The 14815-nt window shown below is 47.4% G+C and overlaps 1 protein-coding gene across 2 annotated transcripts in view; it reads left to right on the forward strand.

Moving 5' to 3' along the window:
• Nucleotides 1-11248: 11248 nt before the first annotated feature.
• The window catches only part of MINDY4 (MINDY lysine 48 deubiquitinase 4), a 111557-nt gene continuing 107990 nt past the window's right edge, over nucleotides 11249-14815 (forward strand). The window contains exon 1 of one of the 2 annotated variants that reach the window (XM_054692452.1): nucleotides 11249-11410. In XM_054692452.1, coding sequence (XP_054548427.1) covers nucleotides 11348-11410 — 63 coding nt within the window. In that variant the 5' untranslated portion in view covers nucleotides 11249-11347. The remainder of the gene's footprint in view (nucleotides 11411-14815) is intronic. The other variant, XM_054692451.1, reaches the window with a different exon arrangement.

Raw genomic sequence — 14815 nt, forward strand, 5'->3', positions numbered from 1 at the left:
TGGCAGGAACAAGAGACACTGGGTTACACGTGGGCCATCTGGTGGGTAAGTGATGAGCTCCCCTGGTTTGGAGGCAGCGGCCTCATTTCTACACAGAGCACATAGCCCAACTGAGCATGGCTTAATGGTGCCCCCCACTGGGACGCAACTGGATATAAGAGGGATCCTGATGCCTCAGGCCTCCCTCATGGGTTCCTGGTGGGATCTGCTAGGAGCTGGGTGGGAGCCTGTTCTTAAAAGACTGTGATGTCTAAGTTTTCCCACCTTCATTTCCAGTGTGCTCTGTCCCCTGTGTCACAGCTGCCTCTCAGATGCCAGAGTGGGAAGACTGGGAGGGGGTGTGTGTGTCCAGCATTATGGTGCAGAAGTTCTCTCCCCATATCCTGAGGAGTAAAGGGCTCCCTCACCCTCCTTAAGTCCTCCCAGTCCTCTGAACCCTCTGACTGGTGCTATGCATCCTCACCAGGCTCACCTGGATGAGTTTTATCCCTTGCCAGCTCTCATTGGGGGTAGTTCCAGTTTGGGATCTTCCCTGCCTGGTCCTCTCCCTCCTGCCCCATGCCTCCATCTACCCCTGAGATGCAGGCCTTGGCTCTGCACACTTGGCCCAACCCCTTGGGGCGTGCCCCCTTGGGGTACTCACTGCACTGGGGCTGAATTCCATCAGTGCCTGCTCTGGAGGAGAGAGAGCGATAACACATACATAAACCACATGTCCACCTAACTCCTCATAGTGCTTATTAAGTGCCAGTCACTTTTAAAAACTACTGATTTTTTAAATTGTGGTAAAATACACGTAACATCAGATTTACCATCTTAGCTTAAGTTTTAAGCTTGCAGTTTGGCGACAGTGAGTACATTCACATTGCTGTGTGACCGTCTTCACCCACCTCCAGAACGCTTTGCATCTCTCCCAGCTGAAATTCTGTCCCTGCTGCCCTGGCCTGTGCCACCTGCATTCTCCTTTCGTCTCTATGAGTTGGAGGGGCCGAGGTATCTCAGGCAGTATTCGCCTCTCAGTGACTAGTTTATTTCACTCAGTACAATGTCTGTAAGGTCCATCTAGCAGGTTCAGAATTTCCTTCCTTTTAAGTCTGAATAAGAGTCCATTGTATGCGTTTGCCACATTTATTTATCCACTCATTTGTCGGTGGATGCTTGGCTCTCTTCCACATTTTAGCTATTGTGAAGAAAGCTGCTATGAGGTCAGCTGCTTTAAAGAACATGTAAAACTATTTAGTTCTCACTACAGCCCCATGTGGAAGATATTATTTTGAAACCTCATTTAAAAAATTATTATTATTATTATTTTATTTTTTACATCATTGTTCATTTTAAAGCAATATTTGCTTCCCCACCCCCTCAGGTGTAGTCTGCATAGAGTTTCCTTCACCAATGCACCCGTGCACCATCACCTCAGTCCCCTGTGCTTAAACCTCATTTTTTTAGGTAGGGAAACCAAGGCACAGAGATTAAAAGATTTGCTCAAAGTCACACAGCTACAAAGCTGCTGAACCAGGCTTCTGAACCAAGGAAAGTACCCTGTAGCTCACACCATCCTCTCACAGGGTACCAGGGGAAGACTGAACTGGGCTTAGGGAATTCCAGGAGGGCTTCATGGAGGGTACCTCTGAGCTGGGGTTTTAAGAGTGAGTAGTTCAATCATGTCTAATGGAGAGAAAAAGGGTTAGATTTCCTGGCCGAGGAAAATCCTTATAAGCTATAGCTAATTGTACAAGGACCCATCCCACATCACAGGCTCCGTGGTAAGAAAAAAGATACACACTGTCCGTTCCAGAATCTCAGATTTCATTATCCTCATTCATCCACCTCTACCACACGGGAATCAAGAAATATCATAAACTAAGCTGGGCTGGAGACAGGTTTCCCACAAAGAGTTTATAGTCTTCAAAATTATATTAAATTCCTAATCTCCTCAACCCAAGGTTGTAACACCCCCACATCCTGTGCAGGTGGAGCTGGAGGGGATGGGTGGGTGGGGGAGAGCAAGAAGCATGCCCCACAGGGCGGTGCCATCTCGGTGTGTTCTTGGCTCTGGCAATCCTCAGGTCCACCTGAAACACTGAGAATTATCGCACATTTGCTACCGTGTGCTAATCTCCAAAACCCCAATCTACTCTTTTCCCTAGAGTTCTGGAAAAGCCACAGTCAGGAGAAATGTTGTTTACTAGAGGCTTTTTAACTCACTTATCTAGAAAACAGAGGAAAAGAACAAAGATTGGCTGTTCTGGTCAGCTCAGCTTAAATCAGCTGAAATGTCAACACAGAGGCCAGGGGCAGTTCCTGTGGCAGCTGTCCCTCCTAATAGGACAGGATCCAAACCTTCAAGCTGTGCCCAGCCATGGCCATGGTGTCAGCCTGGAGGTGTTTGGGGATGGAGGTATTGTTATAGAGCAACCCCGATATTAAACGGGTTCCTGGCTGTGGGTCCTCACCCGCGCGCTTTAAAGGGACTTATGAATACTCTACTACAGACACACACAAAAGGGTTAATAAAAGGTTTATTTACAAGAGAAAAAGAAATAAGGAAAATGTACAACTCAGGGAGAAAATAGGGAAATAAAGTCTTTAATGCGTCCTACCTGATCCGACGACCTGGAAACCCAAAGTCACTCTCAGAGCTGGCCGGATGCTGCGAGCTGGCGGAGAGCCAAAAATGGGGGCTCCCCCAAAGCCCACGTGTCTGCCTTTTGTATCCACCTGGCTGCTTAACCCCACCCTCAGGTCCCAGCCACCTTCCCTTTGGTGGTGATGGGATTTGGAGTTCCCAGTGTCTTTGGCTTTGACCTGGGGTGGGGGTGGAGTCCACAAAGCCTATATGGAATTTGCTTTGGGACACCCTTTTCCCCCTAACAGTATGAGGGATATGTGCTCTGAGCTTTGTGCCCATCTGGGCCCACACGTGGGCTTGTTGTGTTTGTAGCAAGTGTATGGGGTGGAGAGGGAGCCCTGAATTGAGTTCCTTATAAAAAGAGCTGGAGGTATATAAACAAGCTATTTTGAAACAGAAGAGATGGCTACTTGTCCTCCCATGTCCATTGTACCCATCAGATCCATCATGTAAGAGAATATTTTAGCTGGGCACATGGTTTCACTAAACAAAGGCTGTATTTCTAACCTCCTTTGCAGCTAGGTGTGGCCACATTGGTGGTTCTGACCAAAGGGGTATAAGCAGAGTGTCCTGGGCCAGGCTCTGGAAACCTTCTCTAAGATATGGTGCATGGGGAATCTTTGCTTTTTTTTTTTCTTTATCCTTTTGCTCTTTATCCTTTTGTTCCTTCCTGCTGCCTGGAACATGGCTGCCAGCTGCCATCTCCCCACCCACTCTCACCCTACCTCCGCCCAGGATACCCCAGCCTAGGAGGTCATGGCCACGCAAACAACATAGAAGGAAATTGGAAATCTAAAAATGCCCAGCATTGCATGAACCCGGGTCTTTTGTGTGGAGACAAACTTCAATCTTGTTTACATCACTGTGTTCTTATTTTGGCATCAATACCACAGGAGTGGTGCTGTGTAGCTCTCAATGCACAGGGAGGAACTGGATGTTGATTTGTTTTATGCTGGTAACTCTAATCACTTAGTTAATGTTGGGCCAGCCCAAACATGGTCACCCTAAGTGACCATTTTTCCCTTTGTAATTCAGATATGTCTCAGAGAGAACTACTTTGGGACTATATGGATATCCTATTCCTCGTTAAAATTTTACCCACTGGTTTTAGCATCCTGAATGAGTTTTTATGCTGGATGCTAACTTGTTAATCCCATCATTTTTTCTAAATTTGTTAGTTGACATTCAAAGGTGAGGAGAATCTTCTGTCTTTCCTTCCGTTCTTCCTTTCTTCTTCTTTTTCACTCTTCATTTTTTTCATCCTTCTCTATATATGAGCTCATGGATTCTTACTTTATGAAGTGGGTTGTAAACTATATCACTGTCTTTAGGGAGGTGGAAGTGAAAAGGAAAATCCCTATGACTATCAACTCAGGGGCATGTGGTTGGAACAATCAGACAGCCAACCTGGAGAAAGATGCCTACATCCAGCCTTTGGAGCAAATAGCCCAGGCGGTGGACTAAGAGTTCAGAGAACAAGGGAAGTAGAGAGTAAATAGCTGAAGATGGAAAGTTGCGAACAGTGGGGGGCTGTCCAGAGCAGGTTTTAGGTTGGGACACATGTCGAAAATGATCACTTTGTGCTGCCTGTTGGGATAAGTGGAGAGGCTGCTTATGGCTATAACAAACTGTGGTCTCTACCCAGGCTTCATCTAGCTGCCCTGAGACCCAAGAAAGTTGCTTGGGGTCTCAGTACATGTAACCAATTTGCAACATATCAGCATGGATGCTTCCATGGGGAAGCTCTGGTCTAGCAAATCCTGCTGGGATGCACTACTACTCACATTTGGGCTTTGTTCATTCTTAGGGGGCTATATAAGAAATAAACAAAGCAAGCCCCAGATCAGATGGACAATTATTCTCTCACTTGTAACCATTTGAATTCCAGGTTATCTAGTGACTCTGTTCCATGTAGTCATTCATGGAACCAGGTTACTTCCATCTATTTTCTGCCATCTCTTAGAGTATTCAAACTGGTGTGCGTCAGCGTTCGAGGAAGGTCTGGTGAAGTGCAGGTGCAGATTTTTGATCCCACCCTCAGATTTCTGATTTAGTAGATCTGATACAGGATTTGAGAATTTGTATTTCTAGCAAGTTCTCAGGTGAATGCTAATGCTGATGTTTGGAGGAGGCCACACTTTGAGAATCACTGCCCTGGGGGATTATGGCCTCTGTATTTATGGTCAGGTTTTGCAGCACACAACCATAGATGCTGTTGTACTCTGGCTTACCAGAGAGCTGAGTATAGAAAAGGTGGGGACTGGCCTTAAGGTGCTAGCCCTCTCATTTCATTGGCGACAATCTAGTTCCAAAGCCATATCCAAATGCAAAAGAAGGTGGGAAACATAGGGTGGCTGGGAACCACTGCCCATCTCTAAATGTATTATTATAAATGATGGAAAGAATGATGGATCCTATTGAGCAATCAGTTGATTTCACCACAGAGCTTTGGGGCAATTTCCATTCATTTACTTGGATCAGAATTTTCATGTGGAATGCTTTCTTAGGGGATGTTATGTTATGATTTCCAAAGGGTGACATCATATTGTTTCAATCAGGAATAACTCAAAGGAGGAAATGACAGCTGTGTCTGAAGGTCTGGGGTCTGCATTCAATGAAGAAAACATAGGGTGCGGAGTAACTGCCAAAGGCTGCAATTTGTCCTAGAGAAGTTATTTTTTTCCCTAGATAGTATCTAAGGAGCTTTGCTCAAGAATTTCCTTGGCCATTCCAGGGTGAGCATACAGGAAGTAGGTTGAGTTGCATTTGTTATGGTTTTCCAGAAAAATAGAACCAATAGTCTATCTATCTATCTATCTATCTATCTATCTATCTATCTATCTATCTATCTATCTATCTATCTATCTATCTATCAATTAATCAAGAGAGGGAGGAAGGAGGAGAGAGGGAGGGAGAGAGAAAGAGGAAGAGAGGGAGGTAGGGAGAGGTGTGAGGAAAGGCTGGCATTCTGGAGACTGCTTTAGGGAAGGGCTGATATTGCAGCTTAAATCCAAAGGCAGGCAGAATGGACACAGAATTGGGATCCTCCATCTTTTCTCTTTTAAGGTATTCAGCTGATTAAACGAGGCCCACCTATTCCATTATGTAGAATAATCTACTCAAAGTCCACTGATTTAAATGGCAAGCACACTTAAAAAATACCTCCACAGTGAAATCTGGATTGATGTTGAACAAACAGACCAAGACAAATGAACACTTAAAATTAACCATCACAGAGGTGGAGAATTATAGAACTCTTGGTTAAAGTAGACACATTCTCAAAATCCTATCTGCCTGGCATAGGCCTGCCTCGACAACCCTGCTGCATGGACCTGCATGGACTCTGGACACCAATGCTCCTGAAAGTGAAGAGGTCTGGAATGTTTTGGGCTGAGTGAATGGTGGAGAGCCTGGCCAGGGTTCAGCTGTCTCACTTCATCCTGCTGGAGCAGGCCAGGCCTGGGTCTTTCCTTCATCTCCACTCTCATTTGGTGGCCATGTGGAGCGCAGATTGGGAGGTATCCAGGCCAGAGTCTTGTGGAGAATGTGTGGCTGAGCTGTTCCTTCAAGTTGCCAAAAACATTGGCCTTGGCGAGACCTCTTGTTCTGACCTCTGGGAGTGGAGACCAGACAGCTGGGAAGTCCGAGAGTCACTTCATTATAGGAACTTCCACAGTATCCTTCCCAAATAGCTGGGCCAGACATGTGGCACATGGTCAGATCCATGTTCCCGCTTGCTGACCCTGGGAAAACACACATACACATGTTTGTACTTCTGTTCTCTAGAATCCCCTGACCCAGGTAAATAGTAGCTTTGCCCTGCCCTTAAGAAGCCTTAGTTTGGAGGGGGATCCTCCCTGGAGTATCCTGGTGGGGCACCAGCTGAGCTGACACTCTCACAGTACAGCAGCCTCATCTCCCTGTTCCAAGGCCCTTCCACTGGCTGCACTCTGTTGCTGAGCCATAGACTCCTGTGTCTGGACACACTTATGCAGGTGCTCAGAAGCTCATAGTTAGATAGAGCCGCTGCTATATAGCAGTGTGTGGTTTTATACATATGCATGCGTGTACACAAACACACATGCATGTACACAATTCCTTTCTCCACTGTGTGAAAGCTGTGTCATGAGGCAAGGCTCCCTCGATTGTCCCTTCAATGTAAAAGGCCATTCAGATTCCCTCTTCTTTCTTCCCTTACTTCCTCCTGAACCGAGCTGTGTTGGTTGATATATTCTCTCGTCATTGGTCCCTGCAAAGCCATTTTTCATAACTAATGAATCGCCAGGAATGACATAACAAATGCTTATGGAGGAAATGCCTACTGACCCCAGAACCTGCATAATTCTATTTTTCCCCATGATCCTCCGCTGCATTGTCCTCCTGCCTCCTGCTCCTGAGGACTGTTCTCCTGAATCATGTAAACTTTATTCCCTTGCTTTTATTTTTATAAAACTTTACTGAAGTTATATTTTCCCACAATTACGATTGGGCGTTACAGTTGTCTTTAAATTTATACAAGGATATTATACTGTATGTAATCTTTTGAGAGCGAGCTTTTCTGCTCACGCCATTGCTCGACTGGGAGAGTGGTCCACTGAATTCTTTTTTTTTTTTTTAAAGATTTATTTTTATTTATTTTATACAAGAACTGGGGTACAGGCCAGATGTGCGGGAGGGTGAGAGGATTCACCAGAGACAGAGCAGGGAGCAAAGCAGGCAGACTGATGAACTACACTGCTGAGGGGAGCAGGGGGAGAGACAGGAGAAGTCTGCCGCACCATGTGGGACCCTCGCAGGCCAGCCAGGATCGAACCGGTGCTGCAGAAGCTGCGGACAGCTTCACAGCACTGCGCTCAACTGCTGCGCCACCAGGGGAGGCCCGAGTGGTCCCCACTGAATTCTGAGAAGGCAAATGAAATGACCATGAGGCGCTAGTGAGGCCCATGCTCATCGTGGCCAGCGCTGGCTTCTGTAGGCCAGTGTGTGGCACAGAGAATTTGCGTTTGCCAGGTACTGCACTATAGTTCTTATGTAGTTAGTGGCTCCATGGGTTTATCCTTGTTTGTGTTTTTTTTTTTTTAGATTTATTTATTTATTATTTATACAAGCACTGGGCACAGTCAGAAGCGTGGGAGGGTGAGAGAATTCACCAGAGCCAGAGCGGGGAGCAGAAGAGGCAGAAGGACCAAAGCACACTGCTGAGGGGAGCAGCAGGCGGCAGGAGAGGTCTGTCTCGCCGTGTGGGACCCTCGCCTGGTGGCCTGGGATTGAACCGGCGCTGCAGAGGCTGGGGGGCAGCTTCGCAGCCCAGAGCTCAACCGCTGCGCCACAAGGGGAGGCCCTATCCTTGTTTTATGGAACTCAGAAAAGCATCTTTTTCTTTTAAAATGATTATAGAGCTTTATAAAGATTGGATCCTTATTTTGAGGACATTGTTGTCACGTCTTTCACATGTGTAGTACGAGGCGCCATTCATCAGGACCCCAGCCACCTTTCCCATTCCCCAGTGGGAGAGCGGGCTCCCATGCAGCTCCGAGGGATGCTGCAGCACAGGGAACTCACCCCTGTGCTGGGAAGTCAGGGTGCTGGCAGGGAACTGTGGTAAAGAATGGACATGTGATGCAATCTAGTCTCTCCCCCAGATTGCTGGCAGGACATCCTTTTCCCTTCCCATCCTGACCAGCTTGTCCCCTTTAATTTGACATCTTAAGGTTATCGTAAGGTTGTTGAGTCCCCAGGAGCTGGCTATGTGTCTGGAAAAAGAACACATTCCTGTGCTTCCCATGCTTAACCATTTCATTCCAATGTGGTAAAAAAGTCTCAAATTTGGGAAAGTGTCACACATGTACACATCTTCATACACACACAGACACACACACACACACACACACCCACACTGATATGTACAACTTAGATTTATCCAGATTACTGTTGTTGATTATTTAATCATCTCCTAGCCAGTATCCGTTTCTATATTTGCTTCTCTACAATCTATTTCAACACACAAGCTGGAGGGATTCTATCAAAACTTAGATCAGATCTTGTCTTTCTTCTGCTCAAAACCCAATTCAGAATAAAAACCTGAGCTCTTTTGATGGCCCTGTCTTTATAGTTGTAGTTGGGCTCATGAGGCCTTGTTTTTTTCTCTACTCCCCTCAGGCATCCTTGTTTCATAAGCACTCAGGCTCCACATTGCCTCAGGACATTTGCACTTGATTTTTTCTCTGCCTGGATTGCTCTTCCTCTGTGACCCACCCTCTCTTCAGGTATTTCCTGACACATTACTATCCAAGTAACTGTTATGGTCTGAATATGTTGAAATACTCATGTGCTAGTTAACACTTCCCTCCCCCTTTTATATGTTGAAATCCTAACTCCCAGTGTGAAGGTATTAGAGATGGGGACTTTGGAGAGGATTAGAGCCTTTCAAAAACAGACACTTGTCCTTTCTGCTAGGAGGCTGCATTGTAAAGACAGCCTCTATGAACCAGGAAAGCAGGCCTTCACCACACACTGAGTCTGCTGGGACCTTAATTTTGGACTTCCAACCTCCAGAATTTTGTTGTTTTTAAGTCATCAGGCTATGGTATTCTGTTATAACAGTCTGGATGCACTTAAGACAGTGATCTCTGGGGCCTCCCCTGGTGGCGCAGCGGTTGAGCGCTGGGTTATGAGGCTGCCTGCAGCCTCTGCAGCGCCAGTTTGATCCCCAGCCACCGGTGAGGGTCCCACCAATAAAAAAATAAAAATGGCTTCATTACTTAGGAGATTCTTTAAAAAAAAAAAAAAAAAAGACAGTGATCTCTGCTCCCATCAAAAGGCCTCCTCTAATTTCTTTCTATGATTTTTAACCATGTATTATGTATGCTTGGTGTGTTTTCTCAGTATTTCTCAGTATCAATTCACTTTTTATGTCTCTCTCTGTTCCCTGCTCCTTTTACATCCTTCCTCCAAGAGGGCACTATGCTAAATCTATAGTGTACTGTGCATTGGTACATGTTGCAAACTCAGTAACTATGTAATAATGAATAAATGGATTGATGAATGAACGAATTTTAACTCCTTGCCATTATTTTACCTGGATCTTCCTCCTGCAGGGGAATCTCTCTTTCTTGACTCTGTAATACCTACTACCTGTGATATACAATCTCTGACCCAAGTACAAATCTCTCATGTGCTCTTAATGTTACACATCCATTACTGTGTCTTTGCAGGGGACCTGCAACATGCGGTCCCCTGGAGCAAGAATCATATGATTTCCAGCAGCTCATGTCACACAGCTTCTCAGTGAACTATTGCCTGTTCGAGGTGAAAAATGCTTTGAGACAATAATATGGCTTGAATAGGAAGTGTTGCAGGTGTGATACAATTCCTTCCTAAGTGAGATTGGTGCCATCCTAGGGCACAAGATAATTTTAGATATCTACATAGCTTTCTTGTTATACATTTGTTTGAATGTGCATGAGAGATTTAACAAGCACATCCAGCCCAGGATTTGTGGATATTACTGCTTGGAAATGTTTTTAAAAATAAATTTATAAACATGTATGTTGGTTAAAGAAAATATAGAAGTAACAGTATAGGTATTATTGGCTGGATTGTCCACCCAAAATCTGTATGTTAATGTCCTAACCCCCAGTACACCACAATGTAACTGTATTCCGAGCAGGGCTATTCAAAGGTAATGAAGTTAAAAGTCATAGTGGGGGCAGTGGGTGGGGGTGGGCTAAGGCAATATGACCAGTGTCCTTAGTGTCTTTATCAGAAGAGAAGGCACAAACATACATAGAGGGAAGACCATGTGAGGACAGAGAAGAAGGTGGCACCTGCAAGTTAAGAAAAGAGGCCTCATAAGGCCCGAACTGTTGACACCTCGATCCACTTTCAGTCTCTTATTTAAGCCACCCAGTCTTTGGTACTTTGTATAGGCTCCCTTTGCATAGGTAATGTGCAGATGGGGGAACAATTGTGAAGGTGTGCCCAAGTGACTGAGTTTGGGGATGCTGGGCTAGCTGGAATCCGACATTTGCTGGTTCTATCTGTGTGATCTTTAGCAAAATCTTAATCTTTCCGAAGCTCAATGTCTTCTTTTAAAGAATGGGCCAATAGCAGCAACCTTGCCTGGAAGTTGTAGGAACAGAGATGTGATCCTATGTGAGAAGTTCTTGGTGCTAATAACCCGCAGTCTCATTATGGGAAAGCAGGTGCCGAAGGACTTCTTTAACTTCGGCGTCAAATTGGCCAGAATCCTGGGTCACCTTACCCCACACAGTTCAGGCCAGCGAAGGGCTGTCCAGGCCAGTCATGGGCAGTTAACCTGGGTGAACCCAGAAGGCTGTGGCGCTGCAGGTGACTTCTGGGAAAAGGTGTAAGGGATTCTTTGCATTTCACATCTCGGGAAATGGAGATCCAGATTGGAGCGGTGACTGGTGTTGGCCACCCAGATGGACAGGGCCAGAGCCGAGACCCAAGGCCGGAGCCCACGGGTGCCCTGGGCTTCCACCTCGAGGGTGCTGCTCAAGTTCTCAGCAGCGAGTTTAAAGCACGCTCCTCCCCTTTCCTCCCGCCTCCCCAGCTCGCAGGCTCCCCGGGAAGGGGAGGAGTCTCGCCGGCTCCGAGGACTCCGTCGCCACGGCAACGCGGCCATACTGGCCCCAACGGATCCAGGGGCCCGGGACTGCGGCTGGCCGCGGTCTCGTAGGCAGAGCCGGCAGCATGGACAGCCTTTTCGTGGAGGAGGTGGCCGCCTCCCTGGTCAGGGAGTTCCTCAGCAGAAAGGTACGTCTTGCCTCCTCCCCAGCTCTGGGCAGGTCTCTAGTTTGGAGAAGAGGGAGGTGCGATCTGGGGGTTCCTCGGCAACCTCTGCACCTTCGGGGAGGGAGACTTGCCCCCCTGTCGGCTGCCCGCCCAAGAGATGACCGACCAAAGCGCCACTTTCGCGGGATGGGAAACTACATCTCCCAGGAGCCATTTCTGCGAGGGAGCACTTCCCGCGAAGAGCCGCAGGACCTGGGCCGCAGCCCTCGGGGCTTCTGGGCTCCCGCTGCAGCGGGGGGGCTGCGGCAGGGGAGGGGGCTGGGCGGGTATGGCCCCCTCCCCAAGTTTTCTAAAGCACAGCTGAGTTCTTCCCAGCTTAGCAGCAGGCCTCAGTCCCGGCCTGGCTGGCCCTCTCCGTGACTAACCCATCCCAGGACTTCTATCCCACTAGGAATGAATCGGCCCCTCCCAACCCCCCCGGAGGGGACCCAAAAGGCCGGAAAGAAAGTGCTTCGCAATCAGATGCTTCAGTCAGGTTCCTCGGCAGTGGAAGTTCAGCCACTGCATTTGTTTTATGCAAGTTCTCTTGTCTTATCTCAGGAGAGTTTTCAAAGTACCCAAAAGTTGACAAAACTTAACTCTCATCTGCCCTGACAGTGGGGGACCCCGAGGATAGAGTGACAGAGGGGGTCCTTATGCGTGAGCATGTTGAGGGCATCCTTTGTTCCTCTTCCAGAGTGACTGGGGCGGGCTGGCCAGGTGCTGTGTGTTTTGTTTCCTTATGGTGTCATGTCGAGCAGGAGCTGTGGATTAAAACACAGAGAGAAACAAAATAAACAATTTTTTGAATGGGTGAATGGAAAGGGCTTTGGAATCAAATGGAGAGATTCCAATAGCTGCTACTAGCTGGCATTGTGAGCTTGGTATGTTACTTACCTCCTCAGTTTCCTTATCTATAAAACAGAATAATAGGACCAGTGTATGGGTGGCTCCCAAGCATTGCATCTGGCACATAGTAGGTGGTGCACACTGTCTCCTTCCCCATCTCTGTCCTTGCTTCTAAAGTACATCTTTGTTTGCTTTTTAACAATGGTTTTGTTTAAAAATTTTTTAAAAAAATGCATGTGGCTTCATTGTATCTGCTCAGTTTTTATGAGTAGTTGACCTTCTATCACCAAGTCCTGGCTGCTTGTTGGATACAGTGACACACCCTGTGAGGCTGACCACTGCCATCATTTCTTTTTACAGTCTCACTACCAAGGAAAACTCTCAGAGTTTCCTCCGCCTTTTCTTCCTTGAGTACAAATGATATCCAAAGTCCTCATGTGATCCAGGGGCCTGGGACTGCAGCTGGCAGCTCCTACAAATGACCCCAATATACCATCTAATCTCATTCCCAGCTTCTCCCACTCGCGTTCCCCTGTCCCACCCATGGCCCACCCTGTCCCACTTTCTTCTAGGGGTCTTTCAGGGAACCCCGGTTGAAATGACTGACTCATCTTGTCTGTGACTGGTTCACTGATGCTCATGTTGTAGTTTATGTACCTACTTGTCTCACCTACTAGACAGGGCCACAGAGCTGAGACCTGCACTGGACAGACCTTGGCAATTGTCTGGTTCACTCGTCTCTTTTTCCTGCTTTTTTGTGGGCACATTAATGCCCTGAGAAGAGAAAGGAGTCGCCCATGGTCACTCAGAAAGTCAAGGAGTGCTGGGGCAGAGACCACATGCTTCCCACAGGCCTTGGTGCCAGACAGTAACCAGCAATCACAGCCAAGAAAGTTCTCATTTACAATGGGGGCACCTTTTGGTTGCCTGTTCATTTTCTCAAATACTCATAATAGCTCTGAAAGGCAAATATAATTAGTCCTTTTCACATAAGGCTCTCATGAGACTAGGAGGTGAAGAAACTTGCCCAGGGTGAGCAGGCCAGATCTTGTCATTCCCCTCCTCACAACCCTCTATTACAATTAGAATAAAATGCAAGGGAAGGCCTCACCAGGACCTGCCAGGTCTGGCTCCTGGCTCCCTTCCTCATCTTCCATGGCCCCCTCCTCTCTCTCCCCTATATCAAGCCCAGTTACATTGGCCTTCTTGAACACACCCCACATTATCTCCTCTCACAGAGAGTAAAGGCAGCCTGCTGGTGATGTCAGGGTCCATTGAGGTGACCCTGTGGTGCCCCAAGCCTCTAGGTTCATGGCCTTCTCCTGCTTGACCAGCCACATCCTAACTGCAACACCCTTGCCCGTGGTCATGTTCTAGGCTGGTCAGTATTGATACCGGAATTGTCAGGCCTAGTCTGTCAGCCAGGAACAGATCCCAGGCTGCAGGGCAGCACTGAGCCCCAGCCACTAGACCCCCACGGGCTGGTGTCTCACGAAGCCACAGCAGGAACTTCGCAGACGCTCAGGCAAGCAAGCGAGAAGAGGCAGGTTTGTTTAGAGAAAGAAAATGTTTATTGAGGAGAAAAAGAACAGAAAGTGGGACTCCCAGGGGCCTGGGAGGGGCAGGGAAGCCAAAGTGGAGTCGTGTCTCAGGGAATATATACCTTCTTTCCCTCATTATTCTAAAGCTCCACCAGTCTCTCTGTGATTGGTTAGTTCTCGGTTGTCTCACTTAATTTGCTACTGAGTGGGGGATCTTCACATTCCTTATCTAACAGCTTTCTCTTTCCCCATTTGTTGCATCTTTATCTTTATGGCCCAGTCCTCTGGATGGGCATCCCTGCGTTGAAGTTAAACAGCTGCCCTTCTAATGTGTCCATAAATTAAACCACTCTCCATTTCTCCAATCTCTGCCTCCCTTTACCACCTGAAGGAAACCAGGACCAGCTTTAACAATGTTGTCCTTGGTCCTGAGATGTTTGTTTTTCCTAGTGGAATTGGTTACATTCCCTTGATTGTCCTTATCTCTGAAGCCTCCCTAAATTCTTCAGAGGTCCCCTCCTGCACTGTCCCTAAAACTGCATAATTCCTAGCTTGCCCTGTGTCTCAGTATCAGTATTGCAGCCTTTCCCTGATCTCAGGTCCAAGCACCCCACCCGTCCTCACTTCCATCTCACCCCACACAGGAGCCCCATATACACTGATTTCAGACTCACCTCTCCAGCCACTGTTCTTGACACCTTATCACAGTCCTGCCACCTGGCTGTGCCCTCTCTTCACTTCTTACCTCATAGTAATCATACCCTCAACACCATGTTCTGCTCCCTTACCCTTCTCACCCTTCATCATATGCCCTTTATTTTTAAGTCAACTCAGCCCATTCCATGCCTGCCCTGGAGAGCTAAGTGGGACCAGGGAAAATGTTGACCGCTCCGCTCCAAATTCATGGCCACTCACCCCTGTGACTCCCAGGGATGCCTGCTCAACTGGCTGTTCGTTCTCACTTCAAACCCAAAGATCCTTTCCCAGGCCTCCCTGG

Source organism: Talpa occidentalis, unplaced genomic scaffold (assembly GCF_014898055.3).
Source record: "Talpa occidentalis isolate TD23 unplaced genomic scaffold, MPIMG_talOcc4v2.1, whole genome shotgun sequence".
NCBI classification, from domain to species: Eukaryota; Metazoa; Chordata; class Mammalia; order Eulipotyphla; family Talpidae; genus Talpa; species Talpa occidentalis.